Below are 19228 nucleotides of genomic sequence, written 5' to 3' on the forward strand. Positions count from 1 at the left end.
GGCTGGACCACAGTATTTCAGCTTGTCAGCAAGAGTACTATAACTTTAACAAACAAACAAAAAAAAAAACCTCCAAGTAATGTTAACTTAAAGGAAACAAGGACTTTTAACAAGCTTTCAGTTTATGCACAGCCTTTGAACTTTTAAAGGAATTTTTATTATACAGGAATCCAGTTTTATCTAATGCCCACTCTTTTTTTAACCTTAGACCATTAGGTCTGCAATGATCTGTGCTTAAAATACAGAATCTTTTCCCTGCATTTCACAGATGACATTTATGCAGAGAAGAGAATGAAAAGAATAAAAGAAAAAACACAGAAGCATCTGGACTGCTATGCCCGTGATGGCCTAAGAACTCTGTGCATAGCTAAGAAGGTAGGAGGGCATTAGCCTAATATTGTTTACAGCTGTGCTCTGTACATGTCAATAGATTTATTAGAAACATGTAATGGTTATAATTCTTTCTGCCTCAGAGAACAAGCCAGACAGAGCACATCTTTTTGTCCCTCTATTTGATTGCTCTGCAGTCTCTTTTCCCCTTCTTTTCCTCAGTGCGAGCAGATGATGGATTTTTGTTCAGCCTCAAAACATTCATTTCTGTTTCTCTTATGGTAACTCTAGCTGACCTTCTCTAGAGTGATTCCATGCAAGAAATAAAAAAAACACACAGAGGAGCCAACCTTCTTCTGTTTTGCTTGGCATTCAGCTTTCAAAAATCTTGTCCTCAGCCTGGTTTAGTACATCTTAGCCTGATACTTTAATACAGAAGTTGTCTATGGGCAACAAATAGATCATATTGAAGCTCTGGAGAAATGCAGAGCAACCTTCAGGAATGGCGTGTTTGAAGTCAGAGTCCCAGCTAAGGGCTGTGTGGTCAAGAGTTTCTCTAGGTCGTGGTTTTAAGTCTCAGCTACAGGCCATTTATACAAACAGGAAGGCACGTCTATTTTTCTCATTATTACTAGTTGTTGCAGTCTTCTCTTGGAAAAGTTTGTGTTACTTTAAAATGACACACTACTTTACTAGCCTGGATAGGAGTTAAGTCTCTGTGATCCAGAATGTTAGGATTCTTCTCTTATTTAAATTTAAAAATGAGCTCTGTTTAAACTGTGTTATGCAGGTCTTGAATGAAGATGAGTTTCAAAAATGGGCCAATTTTCGTCAGGAGGCAGAAGCTGCAATTGACAACAGAGATGAGCTGTTAATGGAGACAACGCAGCATCTGGAGACCAAACTCACCTTGCTGGGTAGCTAAAAATACGAATTGTCATTGCATGAAGTATCACTTGCTCTCCTGTGATATTCTTGGCAATCAGACAACAGCTTATACTAATTTATATCAAAAGTCTTCCTTTGAGGTTTGGAAATCTCAGGGCTAGGGTACACAGTCCAATGACAGTGTTTAAGCAAGTTCTCATGCATTTTGAATAGCAGTAACTTTAAAAAAGTAAAAGTAAAAAAAAAAAAAAAAAGTAAAAAGTAACTTTTAAAAAAGTGTGCTGAAACTGTCATGTGGCCGGAGCAAAGAATGTGTACATCAGCTGTTACTGTGGCTCAGCTAACATGGTCGATAATGAAGTTCCCATAATTCCATCATGTGTCTGTGTCCTTAGACAGACCTATAAAATACTGTAAATTAACGTCACATTTGAGCACAAATTCCAAGGGCATTTTGTTAATTAAACTGTATTATAAAAAATGGTAACTTGAACACACAAGCACTTTTGCTAGTGAATTCCTGCTCTTGTTGTATTGTCATGTTTGCTTGCTGCACTTTGTTAAAGGATATTTCACGTTAAAAGTTCCGTGCATTGGCACTTGTGCATCATCCATCACTGTCATATCTAGCAACACTATTCTGTTAAACTATGGAACACTGCAGAGCTTTCTTTTCTATCTTGTTTCCAAACATTTTGTTCCTTAGGAATTTGATTTTCAGAGTTGTCTCAGTCTCATCTTTCTGTGAATAAAATCTATGCCCGTACTTCGTTATCCTGAATTTCTGTGATTGCAAGCTATTAGCATTATGGCTTCTCATAATCTCTGCACTGATTTAAAAATTAGAGTAATAACAGTATATGCCATAAGCAGAACCACATAAAAGGTAATGTAGATCTGTCAGAATCTGTTATCTTTGCCAGCTCTTAAGGGTCTGTGTGCTTTCATACTTTATTTCACAAAAAGTGTTCTTTTAGCTTAAATCAATACCTATTTTTAATGTATCACAGCTACAGCATCTTCAAGCTGACCTCTAGTGGAAGAGGTAAGGAGTATTGCAACGTTCAGAGGGTGATTTACCATCAGGATGAGTGTTGGCATCTGCTTCAAAGTTTGCACATTTTCAAAAAGAAAACTTGCTGTACCCTTTCTTCTCCCTTTGATGGGTGAACTGTCTAACTTGACAACAGGGATAGCATTCATTAAATAGTCACAGTCCATCTTTTCTGGTTGTTTTAAAGGGTCTTAATGCAGTATTTTAAAAATGCGTATGGTATAATTCCTCTGCCAGTACATTGCAATTTTGGATTATTAAGAAGCAATGTAAGGTATCGTTCTAGCTATGAGTAAAATGAAGAGCTAGAACTTGATTGCTGACATATTCAGATCTTAATCCTAATGCAGATCTTGTGCCTGTGTGTTTATTTGCTGGGCAATGCCTTGGCTCAGCTCTTGATAAGTTCAGGGTCACAACTGGGAGTCAAAATTCTGAAAAAAGAAAATAGCAACATGACTTCCAAAAGGAAAGAAAACTCATGCGCTACTCCTTTTCCTGTTTCCCCAGGAGCAACAGGGATTGAAGATCGCCTGCAGGATGGAGTGCCTGACACTATTGCTGCACTTCGCGAAGCCGGGATACAAGTCTGGGTGCTGACAGGAGACAAGCAGGAAACAGCAGTTAACATTGCATATTCCTGTAAACTCCTGAACCAGAGAGACACCGTCTTCACCATTAACACCGAAAATAAGGTGAGTACAGAGAGAAGCACAGAATTTGCAATTTCTCCTTTCTTCGTGTCTTGCAGCTTGACATTGTTTTGCTTCAGGCTGCGTTCAACACAAAACAACCAACGAAAAACCCACGTAGCAACGTTAGGCCAGGAACTCTTTAGACCACATATATCAGGATGAATTAAAACACAAGACAGTTATATAGAGTTTTGTTCAATTAAAATACAATGATTTTTCCAAATGAAAATATTCTTTCAAAAAATTACCTGAATAGTGAGCTTTAGAAAGAAGGTAATATGCAGTTTAAGTGCCTGATTCCTTAATAATATTGATATCTAGCTTTTCACCTTGCAATGGAAATTTCAGTTAGAATGAGATTTTAAACCTAGTTGATATCTGTAGAAAGACATTTGGAAAGTGCTGTATGAGTCCGTCTGGAAAAATTATGCAGGTGTAGATTTAATTGAATTAAGAACTTCCTAGTTGCATGTCCCCTAATAGGATTAGACTTAATTATTTATTAGTGAACAATTTAATCCAGTATCTTTTTGTGTAAGCAGCATTTTACCTTCTTGGAAACCTAAATATAGTTCTTGTGAGCCAGTTAAAAACACAGTCACTTTCTTGACATTCCGTGGTGGTGCACGTAGTTGTGGATGTGTACAGATATTCCCTGAATTTCCGTGGGCAATAGAAGGTCAGGCAGTAGGCAAAGCAAACTTACTCCAAAATGAGGATAATCGCTTCAAGGGCGTGTCTGTCAGCTCCTGTGACTCACTAAAATACAGGGAACAATCTGTGGTGCAATCTATGGCTATTCCTGAAACCATCTGTACAGAGAGAAAATAGAGTCCTACCTTTCAAAGAGGGTAAGTGCCATTAAGGATGGTGAAAATAAAAGGCTTCAGAAAAGCAACCTTGGCTTTTGCAGGTTGTGAAGCAACATAAGTAGGGTACCAGGAAAACCACGCCTCGCTTTCAGGACACAGAATGGCCACCACTGTGCACAGCCTAGGATTTGCCCCTCCGGGCATGCTGGTGGGACAGATGGCTTTCTGAGGTGGATTTAGGGAAAAGCAAGTTCAGGCATCATGGTGAAACCAGACCTGTTTGCTAAGGAGAAGTCAGCCCTGATCATTTCTAAAGCCCAGAAGTAGGGTCCAAAATGCCAGCTGTGATGCCCTTTGTCATTTTCTTGCTAGTGAGCTCTTCCTTCCTGAGCAGCCCTGGATGCCCCCGCGGTGCCCCAGGCTGCAGCCACTGCCCCTTCCCAGCGTGCTGCCCTGTCCCTTTCATCAGGCGTACGCTGGTGACCCCTGCTCAGCCATACCAGCAGTTATCATGAGACAAGCCCTGCCCGGGATGGACAGGAGGATGAGGTGGGGATGCAGGTTCTTCCTGTGAGTGGGCAAGGCACTGATCTCAGTTGCCTCGGTTTTTCTCCCCACAGAAGAGGGTTTACTGATACAAGCTTGCCTTTCCCTATAAAGCTATTGTGAGGATTAATTAAGCATAGTTAAAGTACAGACTGTTTTTCTTGTGATAGGCAATTTGTATAGAGCAGTTAGATGGCCTACTTTCTAGCTGCTTTTGTCTGCAGTTAGTAGTTCTCCAAACAAGAATAAAATCCTATGCAAATGTCTGTCTCTTTTAATGTCATGGAAATAGGGAAACACGCAAAGATGATATGGAATTTGGCATGGAATACATTCCTTGCTTCAATGTGTAATTTCATTTGATACGCATATCTGCTTTAACGGAAGGCAGAATGAATACATTTAGGATGGAAATTAGAAGATGGTTTCTGTCAGAGAAGTGATGCTGCAGGCAGGACCACCCCAGCTCCAGGAAACACAGGCACATGCACTCACCTATAGCACCCTATACGGCCCTCCATAGGCCCAGGTGCCAGCTGCGCACGTATGGGCGCTTGTGTGAACACGTGTGGTCCAGGGGGCACTGGAGTCGCTCCACAATAAGATTTAGTTCCCTCCCTTTCAAAATGCAGCCGAGGACGCTGGTTCTGGCAGTCTCCCAATGGCAGCAGTTGGGGGGAAAAAAATAATGCATACAAAGCATTTAACCCATTAATTTTGCCAAAGTTAACCCTTGAACTGCCTTCAGTGGGAAGGGACTCGGTTTGCCCCCTGAGTCCAACAGCTCATTCAGACACTGAAAATTAAGTATCTTCCAGGCAGAAGCAGAACAAAGAGAGTTTGGAGGATTCATTTACAAAGGCAAGCCAAGGCAAACCAAGAATTTCCGCTACGATTTTTGGTTTGTTCACAGAAAGCCGATGCTTCTTCAACACTTTTTAGAGGTTTTGAGTGTGCAGTCTAGATGCAGCTTTTTATTAGATATCAGAGGTACATTTGATTCCAGAACCTCCCACTTCAGTGTAATTTAAATCTTGCAAACATCCTACACATGTACCTTATGCAACATAAAGTGAAAATAACATTTTAGAACTGAATCATCACTCAATAAAGCTGACAGAAAAGGTAGAAAAGGGAGTGATTAGCTCCTCAGGTATTCAGTGTCATGCCACAGAAGGAGGACTTTTAGCATTAACAGGAAGCAAAACAACTTTTAGATCATTCTGGGGTTTATCTGGTAGTGGTGTGCCAGTTTAGGAGACCTGTATGGGAGAGGTAAAAGTGCACCCCTTAAATCTGTTTGTGTTTGATACTAAGTCACTTCTGGTTGTTTGCATCGAAGAGGTGAATTCGGTCCAAAAGGAAGCAGGTTTGATAAGAGAGAAAGACAGGGGCTGAGTTTGAGGCACATTGCTGGGCAATACAAAGTTTTATTTCTTTAGTTCCAGTGACACACACCTGATTTGTGACCTAGAAAAAGCCAAACTGTAAAAGTTACTGGGTGATTTTGAAAATCTGAATGTCTTGTTTCTCTACTGCAGTTTATTTCTGAGGGAAGAAAATGCTGTAGTATCTCACATCATTCATATCAGAACCAGATTTTTTTTAATCTCCTTTAGAATAGAAAGCAATTTTTTTTCTAAATTTCTGAACTCTCAGCATCACAAATTACAAATATGTCCTCCTGATGTGAAGATTATTTTCTTTTCTTTTCTTTTAAAATCATTCCTTACTACAGCTAACTAGCTGATAAGATGTGCAGTGTTTTCACCAAAGGATTTGATGACGCCATTGGCATAATCTCCAGTCTGATGATTTAGTGTGTTTCTCAGTCAGTTTTCCCTAATGTTTATCTGATAGGCTTATAACCCACCGGCACGATCATACAAACACAGACTTTGTAAGGTGCTGTGCTGTAAAGGGAGATGGAGATAACTATTTCTAGAACCACTTCTGTTTTCTCACAGGAAACTTGCGAATCTCTCTTGAATTTAACCTTGGAAGAGGTGAGGAAGAATTACGAGGCTGAAAAACCACAGAGGAAACTTTTTGGCATTATCCCAGCATCTTTCTCAGCCCAGGAGGCCCCCAGCCCTGAGTTTGGACTGGTGGTTGACGGACGGACGCTGAACGTCATCTTCCAGGGGGGGCTGGAGAAGAAGTTCCTGGCGCTGACGAAGCACTGCCGCTCGGTGCTGTGCTGCCGGTCCACCCCGCTGCAGAAGAGCATGGTGGTCAAGCTCGTCCGGAGGCAGCTCGGAGTGATGACCCTGTCGATAGGTACCCCCACCCTGAACCGCACTGTTCTGAAACAGGTCCTTTCTTTATGAGTCATGGAAATGCGTGGACTATATTGTACAATATATTGTATAATCTTCCTGATCAAAAAACATATGGAAGTCCTTTCTTCAGCTTTCACTGAGCAAATCTGGCACCCAACATTTAAACAAAATGAAGGCACCCAACACTCAGAACCCCCCAGCAGTCCCTTTCATGCACACCAGTACAAGCATGTATACACATTCCCTCCAGAATCCCCGTGCTTTGGGCATGGAAAGCAGTCAACACTAGTCACTGGTTTGTCTTTCCAAAAAGGCCTTTTACTGTCAGACTTTCCCAACTGGTGAAAATGGAGGTATCCCCAGAGTGGTATTAAGCACTGAGTTGTTTGGTTTTTACCTCCAAATAATGTGAAATGCTCTGAGTTTCCTGCTCTACTTTTGGCAAGTGATCCCCCTGAAATCCTTGCAGAATTGATTTTTATGACTTAAAACTAAAAAATACACCTCCGTGGGCCAAACAGAAAAGGAAGTGTCTGATGTATTTTAAAATTTCTTGCTTTGCCTTGGAGTTCAAAACATAAGCTTTCAGCCTCCTGCTTCATTTATTTTGCTTTACCAGCTAACCTAATTCACAGTCTCTGCATTGCAGGCAGCAACCATGGCTGTTCTTTCCATGGACATTTGTTTATGTATGTAATATATTGCTGCAAGTTGAAATGAGCAGAATAACTCCTGAAACGGGCTTGTTACGTTGTCAGCTGCAATCAAATGTATCATATAATTTGGAGAGTTCAGTGAAGTAGGGCACTGCAAAGCATGTTGCTGAGCATATGGAGTTCACCAAGCAGAAATATACAAAACAAGGCAGACGTAGATGGTGTCAGGGTGTCTGTGCCACCACCCAGCTGGTCCCAATGTCGACCTTAGCCCTGGTGGATCTAGATCTCCTGTAAAGGAGAATGTTCCAACCAAGATCAGAGCCTAGAGTTCATGATTGCTTGATGCTCAGCATCAGTTACCTTAGTTAAGATGCAATGTAGAATATCATTAGCAAGGCTAGGGGTTCTTTTCCTTGTACTGATACAGGCATTTTGTATTAAGCACCCTTTCTTGCACCTTTCTCATTCCCTCCCGTCTTCCCATTCCAGGTGATGGTGCAAATGATGTAAGTATGATTCAAGCAGCTGATGTTGGAATTGGAATATCTGGCCAAGAAGGCATGCAGGTATCCCTTCAATTTATTTCCTTTCCTCTTTCGTCATGCAGTCTCTTGCTGCTTCGTAAGTTAAAAATGCAAGTTGGTATCATTACTGTCATAAATTAAAATTCAGTTTATAATTATGGGTCCAGCCAAAAAAGTGTTTTGAGCCAACAATTAGCATGCATGGGCAAACGTGTGTTTGCTCATAAGCCTGGAAAATTAGCAGATGCCTGTCCAGTGTTAGGTTGGCACCTGGTTTCTGAATCATCTCTGCTACAGCATTTCCGGGTTTTGTTGATTCTCTTTCAAGTGTTTTCAGCCCCAAATCCTTTCCCACACATCTCCCTTCCTCATTCTCCTAAGATGGAGAGTTTTGCAGAGATAGAAAGTTCCAGCTGTTTTCCCAAGGTGTGTATTTTTGCTAGAGTATTCAATAATAGAAATAATTTCAATGTTCGTGTTCAAATTTCATCATATTGGGTGGGGAAAAGATATATTGTAAATTTACTTCTATGCTTTTTACCAAAGGCTGTGATGGCTAGTGACTTTGCAATATCCCGATTTAAGCATCTCAAAAAACTGCTTCTTGTCCATGGACATTGGTGTTATGCTCGCCTGGCAAAGATGGTGATTTACTTTTTCTACAAAAATGTGGTAAGATTATTAAAATTCTGTAAGTTTTCATCCTAGCAAGGGTTAAATCCAGGGCTTGGGGGTGGGTGTGTGTGTGTGTTCGTTTTGGTGTTTGCAAGCTATATTGTCTTAGTTTTTATGAAGCTACACCCCTGTTTCTTCACTTTGCAAGTTTATAGTATGCTACCCCCTTCCTAGTAATGTGCTGCATAAAGCATTCTAGAAAATATGGGTTCTAAATATATTTTGAAATAGCATTATTCCAGAGGGAAAAGGACTCGAGGCTTAGTAACTTTTATATGGTAGTTCAAGAAACTTTATTAATAATACCCATGAGCCTCAAAATAAAATTTGCATAAGGAAGAGCAGATTATTAGTGCTACAATGTAGAAGATGACTCTGCACTAAGAATTGGTTGCCTGTGAAACCTCTGAATTTTTGCATTTAATTTGATAGGAACCACTTGCAAGTAATGATGCAGTCATATCTGGCATTTTTATTAAAAATTTAATGTATATGCAAATGAGCTGTGCATTGAAGAATAATGTAAAGTGGAAAAAGCTGATAGTAATACAGTTTCTACAAGACTGTGCAAACAAGTCCATTTGACATGAAATACACTCTGAGCATGAAAGACTACTTAGAATTGAAAGTATCTGCATTTTTTGTAATAATTTTGAATAAAAATTACTTCTTATCACTGTTAAAGTTTGTAGTGGAAATGGAAACTTTTTTTTTTCCTTGATTGGGCATCCTTTTAGAGTTCAAAGGATATTTATTTGCAATGCGAAGTAGTTCTCCAGACTGAGATGATGCTGCTCTATTATCTCCCCAGCACCATTAGGGAGCAGGAGGCCTTTGATTCCGCACAGACAACTGGTTTGTAAAAGGATTTTAAAATCTGGTGCTCAGAGCTGTGAACAGCTTACTTCATTATTGTCTGCTATTTTCTTAAAGAAACCTAATGGCTTTGAAAAAGCTGTATCACAGTGGATCGGTGTGAAGTAGACCTTTAAGGTACACTGCTTTATGGAATAAAGTGCAGAGCTGTCTCCTGACGGTACCTTTAACCAAAATAGTGCATCCTTGGGAGACTCTGTCAATAACCAATGTACTACCTAAACCTCACAGGTGGAACTATGTAAGACATAGACCATCTGTACATTGCAAAATAAAAGGTTGAGATCAGCTGTAACAGTAAGGAGCAGGCGTGGGGAAAGGAAGGGGATGTAAAGGAGAGGCCACAGGAAAGGTGCAGCTTCACGGTTCCCACAACCCAAAGAAAAATGGAATCACCTCAGCCTGAAGGATGTGCTGCTGCACGTGTGGGGAGCCACAGCTCAGCTCCTAACAGGATGTACTGTTTGTATCTGCTTCACAGAGCTACGTCAACCTGCTCTTCTGGTACCAGTTCTTCTGCGGGTTCTCAGGCAGCACTATGATAGATTACTGGCAGATGATTTTTTTCAACCTCTTCTTCACCTCCGTGCCCCCTCTTCTCTTTGGAGTCCTGGATAGAGATGTTTCTGCAGAAACACTTCTAGGTTTGCCCGAGTTGTACAAGAATGGACAAAATTCAGAGGTATGTCTTGATTGCTTGATAAGCCAAAGGACCACAAGTTTTTTGGTTTTGTGAGGAGGGAAGGAAGAGAAGAATTCAGACTTCCTTGGAATCAAATGATCCACTTATGGTTTCTAGTTTACTGACATACACTAAAAGAAGGTATAATTGTAGCTGTCAGAAGAACTGGTGAACATGTGTTTGAAGTTTTTCCTTGGAAGTGAGGCTGGGTGCTTGGTCATGGTTGGAAGATGTAAATGGGAAAGTTTATTCTGCCATTAAATAAATGGAGCGATCCTGTCTGGTACCGATGTGCTGCGTTATAGTAAGTGATGTGCTAGTGAATCTGTCCTGTGTTTGGCGTTTCTGGTCTGAAGAAGAGATGAGGGAGCAAATATGTGTGTGTACGTATATATGTACATGCCATATATCGAGAAAATTTCTCAGTGAAGACATTGGGAGAAATAAATAAAACACGATGAGAAATGTAATGAATGAGGGTAAAATAATTTAGATGGTCCCTGCCTAAACTTTGCTCAGATCTGGTGCTTCGCAGTCTCAACCTACTGACAAAGCAAAGTTTATTGAAAAGACTACAGCAAAAACCGACAAGAAAACACAAACCCTTAAATCAATAAACAGCCCGACATTTTTTTTTCTACTCTCAGGTTCAGAAATACATAAAGGATTTTGTCACAGTTTGGTGTCTAGACTGTTCCAGGCATGAACTCATTCATTTATTTGCTTCTTTTACTTTGACTAGTCATTATTGGTAATCTTCAGAAAATACGCCTGGATTATGTTATGTTTTTACCTCAGTTTGCCTGTCAGGTTTAGCAAACCAGTCTGACCTCTGTATGTTTGCGAGGAGCACACATATACAGACGTACATACCTGGTTTGGCACAGACATACAGTACAGTAGCAGTTATTCCTAAATTCCTAAATTTTGAATAGGAAACTATGAAAATGTTTGTGAGTAAAAATTTAAGTGGCCTTAGTTTTAAATCACAAAATTGCAAGGTATTAAGGAATTCTTCTCTCTCCTCCTTTTTTCCTAATACCTACTTTTATTATCCTGGATTGTGATTTTTAGCACTGATGAACACCGCTGATTCTTATCATGTTTAATGTTGTTTTGAAAAACTCAGGCAAGGGAGTGCAGAATTTGAGGGTTCTCTGTAGGACTTTCCATCTGTTTTCTTAGGAGCTCTTAGACCTCACATATATGCAAATATATATGTTCCTTACCATTTTGAAGAGGTCATTGTTGTTGCTTCAACATTTTGTCTGCATTGAAACAAGAGGAGCCCAGCCTTCTCCCACTCCACTGGAGCTGTGGACGCATGGGTCACTAGATAAGTTTAAATATGACAAGTAGTCAAATTAAAATGGCACTAAATAGATGTTTCAGTGGAACCTTAACAGAAAGGATTTTTGACCAATTTTATAGCTCTAGGAAGAGCTTTGTTTGAAAAAGAATTTGATAGATGGGGTCTTCTGGGGAGGGTTGGGGCATTCAAGACATTTGGCTTTTAAGACCCTTAGTTGGCTGGTTAGTCTTCCTAAGGTCTGTCTGTAGTTAACACAGAGGAAAAGCCTGTTCAGAGATAAGCCCTCAGTCTGTAGCAGCTGCTCAGGAGGCATTTACTCATGAAGGGAGACCAGCTAACTATAATGGTAGTCTGAATGGAAGAGAAACAGACAGCAATTATGTCCGCAGGACAGACTAGAGATGCGCGTCCCCTTACAATGACTGTTATCTATGAACTCCTGCAGATATACAAGCTGTCAACTTTTGTTATTACAATGTTGGATGCCTTCTATCAGAGCCTCGTTTGCTTCTTTGTCCCCTATATGGTAAGTAACCAGGGTCATTAATACTCTCATTCTCCTATCTTCCTGAAAAAAAACAGAAAAAATCACTTCTGAAAAGTCAGGGTTCATCACAGTCTATCTGCCTGTTTTCTAGACATACGAGGATTCTGACATAGATGTGTTTTCCTTTGGAAACCCCATCAATACCATCTCCCTCCTGACCATTCTCTTGCACCAGGCTCTAGAAATGAAAACATGGGTATGTGTTTGACCTGTCCTGTTCACGTGACTTTTTCTTTTGTGAACATAGCATACTGCGTAGGCATGACATTGTCTTTCAGGGTCATTTACCTGAATTCTGGGTCACAAAAAGTAACAGATGCACTGAGATTTCAGAGGTGCTAGGGTTATTAGCCTCAGGATAACACCTTCCTGTGAGTGACAACAGAATTTGCTTCTACTGTGCCCTTGGACAGGACAGTACACAATTTTTACGTACTTCTATCTATGCGGATGTGTTTCTTAAAGAACTGTATTCACTGTCACTGTTGTTTTGTAAGTTAATTTCCAGGTATTTCTCCTACTGCACTATTCAGTAACATGGACTACTTACTGGATATGTTCTTTCCAACCTGTCTTTGTATCCTCCTGTCTTATACCCAAAGCCAGGGTCTCAAAAGCATCAGTCATTTCATGCAATCCTGCTTACAGACCCTGTTCCAGTTGGCGGCGATGATGGGCAGTGTGGTGTTTTACCTCATCTTCTCTCTGATCTACAACGCCGCCTGCGTGGTCTGCAACCCTCCCACCAACCCCTACTGGATCATGGAGAAACAGCTTTCAGACCCCACCTTCTATTTACTGTGTCTTATCACCCCGGCCATCGCACTCTTGCCAAGGTTTGAATGCTGCACCCTTTTCCTTTCGATTTTCATTTTGTGGATTTATAGGCATTTGAGTGACATAACAATAATGATGTGTATAGATATGTGATGTGTCATGCACATGTGTTACACAGGGATCAGTGATAAGAGTGGAAATCAGATGCCCGGGTTCAACTTTCCAGTTCATGAACCATTAATTTATTCAGTTATATAACCCTAGATAAGTCACTACAGATCTACTGCTTTTGTTTTCCCATCAAGAAAATCTTTCTTTCTGCGGTGCTTCAAAGTTTACCAGTACAAATCTGCTACATAATTGCTCACTATCGTAAACACAATGTTGTTTAGCTGATGAAGATAAGAAAGCAAGTCTTTGAAATATATGCTTTGAGAGTTACAAAATGTATTCTCTTTGATGAAGTACATTACAGTGTACTTACATTATTGTACAGTGTACGTTACATTATTCAACCGAATTTAAGAACATGTTTCTACATGAAACAGTTTTCTGCATCTGGAATTTTAGTTTTGCTCGGTGCAACAAATCAGGTATGTTAAAGGTAACCGAGGCTGAAGAGTATTTGGAGAGGGATAATTATTCTGATAGGCTGCCAAAAAAAAGAAAACCGTTTGAAAAAAATCATGATTATGTTCCCATGTATTATATAGTAACCGTACTACTTTTGGTGCTTAATACCTTAATCATTCTGTAAGCAGATAGGTTTGTCTGAGTTGCACCACTTAAAATCTTTATTTGTGCTTGGACAATGAAAGAAATGGTTTTGACTGTCTTGTTAGTCTCCTCATCCTAATTGTCATGAAGTAGCACAGCACACTGGTATTGCAAGAATGAGGAAAAATATTTTTAGTATCTGATTTTGTATGTGCTTTAAGGCATTAGAATTTGAGCCTTTGTTTAAAAAGGGACCTTCAAGACTAGATACTATTTTTCTTCAAATTATTTTTATTATTTCCACATGTGAGTTGAGACGCTCTTGTGATTTCATGTTACATTATATAACTTCAGGTCAGGCTAAACAACACGTAGCTCAGTAAGGTCTCATGTCTTCTAGGCAGGGCATCCTTCTCCACCCTGTTTTACTCCTCTGTGGTCTTTGTTTTCCGATCAGCCCTCATTCACAGTGTCAGTTTTGACCCTGAGTTTTCTACTGAGGGGTACATCGAATGTGGTTAAAGAACTTGTATCTCCATCTTGGGAATTCAGCAAGGTTAAGATAGTTGTTGCCTCAGCAGGATGCTGAACTTAAAGATTTGTATCTTATAATCTTCAGAGTTGGAGGACTGCTGTTCCTCCATGTAGGTACCCCAGATTATTTTCTGCAGAGTCCTCAGTTCACAGAATATCCACCCCCTAGTTTCCGCTGCAACTTAGCTGTGCCGGCAAATCACAGCAGTGGTGAAACCACCCTTTGTTAAAATGCACTGAATTTTAAGTTTCAGTTGGTTCATCTCACCACACTGTCTGCTCCCGATCTCCTTCAGAAACCAGTTGGAGCCTTAAGATTCCCATTTATTTCTAGAGGTTTTGCTAAATCCTTGCTCTTCTCGACTCTTCCTTTTGCTACTGCCTTCTGTGCTAGCTGGTGTGTCTGAGATGCTGCAGGCACTCGGGGGACCTGCCTGCACCCTGCCTATGGGCAGGCTGTTCTCGAAGCACCAGCTGTACTTTGCGGTGCATCTTCTGTGCATCTGCATCTCAAACCTGCCGCTGAACCTTGTTTTGGGATGCAAACTACACAGCATGAGGTACTAAAACCTCGTGCTGAGTCTGAGTCTGAGAGGAAGAGATCTGAATTTCGTGTCGGTTCAGTGGCAAGGGAAGGCACCGTGTCTCTTGGAGGGTTTCACCATACGAACCAGCTGTGGAAGGCAGGTTGTGGTCTGCTGGGAAGCCCTGCAGCACCCCGATGGGTAACCAAGTCTCACACTCTGCAGGTCTCAAGGCAAGGGCGGGAGCAAATAAAAGCAGTTCACAGGATGGGAGATAGTTCTCTTTCCCTGCTCTGGCCTCCTGTCTGACCAACCTGCAACTTGCACAGAAGATTCAGAGGACAAGATGATCCACACCAGCTAGACACAGGTTGACCTGGGCTCTCTGTAGTTATGCGTCGATGCCAAGCTGTAACCAGCAGTTGCACAATTCCCAGACCTGAGATGCTACAGGATTGACCAGCCTGAGCACAGGTGCAGCAAATATGTATTTATCCACTCTTACTCGTGCAGATAGGTCTGAAATCCATTGCCTTAGACTCCCTTTCTGTACATAGTCTAGTTTGTTAAGCTTTTTAATCTTGTCATACTTATTTATGCATACATTTAGCAGCAGGATGTGAAGACAGGAGCTTTCTTAATGCAATTTCAAAAAGTCCCCACGTTTGTTTTAAAATGCATATTGAGGCCATCTATGTAAAGGTCAAATCATATAGAAAGATGCTTTGAAAGAGACTTTGGTTTTCAGACAAAACTAACATGACGAGAGAGGACGTGTGCTCTCTCACTGCACACAGTATATAGTTACATAAGTTCTCTGTCCTACAAAGGGCAGGTAGGACACATTTTCCTTTGCTGGTTCCTGAGAAAATCCACAAGCTGAGGTTTTTAAATTTCTAGGTTTATATCCATCAAAATAAGATCCCTGCTTTAGCCTGTTTTGGCAGTATAAATATAATCTCAGTCTTCTCAAATATTGCATCTCTTGGTGAGCTTCTGTATCTTTCTTGCACTGTTCATCCATCAAGTGGTTGTATTATCGTTTATTCAGTATTTATATACATGTTGTTGACTCTGCCGGTCAAGATAAGTGTGTAGTTAAATGTTGCTTTAAGATCCAGGAGTCAGCTTTCATCTACCAGGTATAAGGTGTCTACCAGATGCCTGTAGATCAAGAAAATTAGCAACTGGATTTGTGTTATGTGATGCAGATTATGGAAATAATCCACTGGTAAGAATCCATTCTCTTCCTCTTTCATCAGGTTCTTTATTCTTGCTCTACGAGAAACTTACGGAGCATCTCTGATTCTGAAAGCACAGCAACTAGATAAACTCCCTAAAGACAAAAAGGATCTTGAAATCCAGAAATTGAGATCAAGAAAACAAACTACTTCTGGTGCACCTGTAGCATCACCTGCATCTAATGATGACCTTGACCAAAATAGCAGCCATTTATGTGTGTCGCCGTTTTTACGTGCAGCAGCAGCAGCTGTGTCTCCTAGGGACACAGGTCAGGTACTTGCTGCCTCTGAGGTGAATCCTCTCAGGAAGTGGACACCTGAAGAAGGCTACTATTTTTTTAATAAGTGGGCAGAGGAAGAAACTACTGCAACAAGCTCTTCAGCAGGACCTTTCTCCAGCCATTACCCTCTTGTACCCAGCAGGGGAACAGCTCCTGGACAGGACCGTGGCAAACTGATGAAAGATAACACTAACAATTTTAATCATGGAAGCCATCGACGATCTGTGAGTGCAGTGACCCTCTGAAGAAACATTCAGAGATGGGATCCACAGGCTGTGGGGAGAAGGATACCATAGGGAAAATCAAATGTCTATTTCTACTTAACCACGATGCTGACTGCAAAAGGAGAGAGGGGCATCTGGAGTAGTGCAGTAACATCTCTAATATGCAGTTTTTCCTAAGTGCATATACAGTTTGGGTTTGTCATGACATGACTTCTTGATCTTCCTGGTTTTGTCTCATTAGAGGAATGTTACAAGAACATCACACAGTTGCTGAGAAATGTACAATTACTTTCTTTCATCAGGAATATTTTTCTTTCATGGTAATAGAGAATAATTGTACTGGTGATGTTTCAATGTTATTATGCTATTGAGGTAATAGAAAGAGAATCCGTTCTATATTAAGGCAAGTCTTAGAGCAACACATCCCACTCTAGCTTTTACTATCAAAGTCTTAAAAAGACCTTACTAACTTAAAAATCACAGTTCTGCCTGGGAAAAAATGTTACCTCCTGATCCTAAAGGAATTTGCAGAATAACAGCATTGGAAAGAGACTAGAGAATGTTCCAGTTTTTAATATATGGACTTTATACATATAGCAACAGCAGGTCTATTGTCTGTTTTCCCTGAACAGTAAGCTCAGTATTTTTATGCAGGCAGTGCTTTGACCTGATGCTGTTAAGAAGAGGACAAATGAGTTTATGAAGTAGAAGAATGCAAACACTGAACTACAAGAACTGACAGGATAACTCAGGGATAAGTGGAGTCTACTTCTTCATACCTACAAAAACAGACAGATATAACAAGTCAAATGCAAGGATTTATGTTCTAGAATTCTAAAGTTGTCCTTGCTTTTTCATCTAGAAATTCCCTTTTTTCCTTCCATTCTTTAGATTATTATGTAGTGTCACTGCATTCAATCAAGTATAAATCATGCTCCTCCCCACAGCTGGTTACATTCAGTAGGTGATGGAGATCTCAATAATGGAGATTTTGACAAGCAATATATGAAGGTCACTAATCACATTGCAAAATACACAGTGTAGAATGACCAAAATATGCATAATATCTTCATCCTTTTCTGTATCTCAGGGCAAAAAGATGCAGGAAAAAAAAAAAAATGCCACCATCATCACTACTTATTGCAATGCAATGAAAGGTGACTTTGGTATTTCTTATAGAAATGTTGACTAGTTAACACCACTTCCCAAGTTTTTCTTCACAATGTGGGGTGAAATCTTAACTATATTTTAGATTCCAGTCAGCTGTACTTTAGTGAATCTGTCACTGGTTCTGATTTAAGTAGGTTTTTAGCCTTTTTTATACATGCTATATTAATTTAGCTGTTTAATTTGGCTATTTACTACCTATCACAATGTGTGATCTGTTTAATAACCTATTTAGCACATATTAATTCAACCTCTGTGTTATAATAATTACTGTAAGTAGAGTCTTCAAGATGTTACTTTAAAGCAACTCAGGCAAAACTCAGTAGCATATCTACCACTGGGATTTCTGGCGGGCAGAGCAAAAGCATACCTAGAACTGCAATTGTTAAAGTATTAATTGTCAGCTGTAAAACAATTCAGAAAGATAATTTTTGCATGATGTACAAAATGAAGGGAATTAAGCATAGCTGAGATTATTGTTAATGGAGTGTGAGATTGCTCAGTTGTTTACTCACGAGCTGGGAATGGACATTAGGTGACAGGACCAGATCAAGCCTTTATGATTCACAGCCACGTTTTTACATTAAACGGTCCATTTCCTTTGAACTTAAAGATGCCAATTTCTTATAAATTTTATTACAAAATGTGAAGTGTTTTTATAGTAATAAATGTAATGTGGTCATGACTTGCTGTGCTGTTGTGAGGAGCGAAGCAGAGGCAGAAGAGCACTTTTCCTACTGTCATCCATGAGTGACAAACCCACGTTTTCGGAGGCCACTCCTCTATCTAGTGGTCTATGCTGTAGGGATGCTTATCATGCTTATCATAAAAACTAGATAACAATTTATCTAAAGGGGGGATAGGGGTGGGGAGTGGGACTGAGCATATATGGAAAAGGGCCAGACAGGTTATATGTTTAAGCAAATCTGGAAGATCTGTAACATCTCTGGATTTAAAGTCAAAAATTAATTTCATGTTTTCTCATCACAACTTCTGCAAAACTGTTCTGCCACACATTTTGCCCTGACAGTTGGGCTGAGGTTCAGAAATGACATATAGTTAAGGGAGGGTCCTTTTAAGAAGGGGAATGAAGGAAGGATTGCTTATTATCTCAGCAAAATAGTCCCTAAAAGCTCTATAGTGATGGAGTCCCTGCTATTGTCAGGGGATGAAAGAAGTGGAAGGCAGTCCCTCTCTAAGTAGCTTCTAGGCTGTAACTAAAAATAGTTACTTCAGTTAAAAGAAAGAAAGAATCCAAATTTGCATGGCTGTCTTAAATAATTCTACAGCTAGACTTACAATCTGTTAATTCTGTGTGTGGTAGATGATAACAAAATGGTCCAATAGATCCATTTACCTGGAGAATTTGCAACATAGAGGAAAAGCATCCCTGATCCTTGAGGAAAGAGAAAGCTGAAACAACCAGAAACAAAAGGCAGCATCAGGCAAGACCTGGCCTCTGCATCCCAGCTGGCTCCCCAGCTTTACAAAGCTCTCCCCTGACACTCCTCCTCCTGGGTGATAATGCCACCAGCCCTCCCCCAGAGCAGATGCTGCCATAGTTCAGGACCTACATTCACTGCTAAACAGTGTGATCTTTCCTATGCTCCTGGGTGAGCAGTGGTTGTGAACTATCTCCTGTTCAAAAGATGGTGAGCAGGCAGTTTCCTTTGATCATGAGGTAAATTAGATGAGACTGTCAATCCCTTTGGGAAGCAGGACCTAGAGGTAAATGTTTTCCAATGAAAGCAAACCTACAGCAAGAAAGCAAGCCTTCCGATGCATTCATTTGCAAGAGGGGAAACGTGTTTACTAAATGGGTTATTTAGACCTGTCTGGATTTCCAAGCTAGCTTTTTTATTTCAAGACATATTTAATAAT

At 40.3% G+C, this 19228-nt stretch overlaps 1 protein-coding gene across 1 annotated transcript in view; it reads left to right on the forward strand.

The window, feature by feature from the left end:
• Positions 1-18032, forward strand: part of ATP10B (ATPase phospholipid transporting 10B (putative)) — a 60501-nt gene extending 42469 nt beyond the window's left edge. Inside the window, exons 13-23 of the mRNA XM_056350484.1 lie at positions 269-375; positions 1121-1247; positions 2783-2967; positions 6293-6605; positions 7756-7832; positions 8337-8462; positions 9823-10023; positions 11781-11861; positions 11974-12078; positions 12531-12718; positions 15697-18032. Of these exons, the coding sequence (XP_056206459.1) occupies positions 269-375; positions 1121-1247; positions 2783-2967; positions 6293-6605; positions 7756-7832; positions 8337-8462; positions 9823-10023; positions 11781-11861; positions 11974-12078; positions 12531-12718; positions 15697-16201 (2015 nt within the window). The 3' untranslated portion in view covers positions 16202-18032. The remainder of the gene's footprint in view (positions 1-268; positions 376-1120; positions 1248-2782; positions 2968-6292; positions 6606-7755; positions 7833-8336; positions 8463-9822; positions 10024-11780; positions 11862-11973; positions 12079-12530; positions 12719-15696) is intronic.
• The last annotated feature ends 1196 nt before the right edge of the window (positions 18033-19228 follow it).

The sequence above is a fragment of the Falco biarmicus genome, chromosome 8, assembly GCF_023638135.1.
Source record: "Falco biarmicus isolate bFalBia1 chromosome 8, bFalBia1.pri, whole genome shotgun sequence".
Taxonomy (NCBI): Eukaryota; Metazoa; Chordata; class Aves; order Falconiformes; family Falconidae; genus Falco; species Falco biarmicus.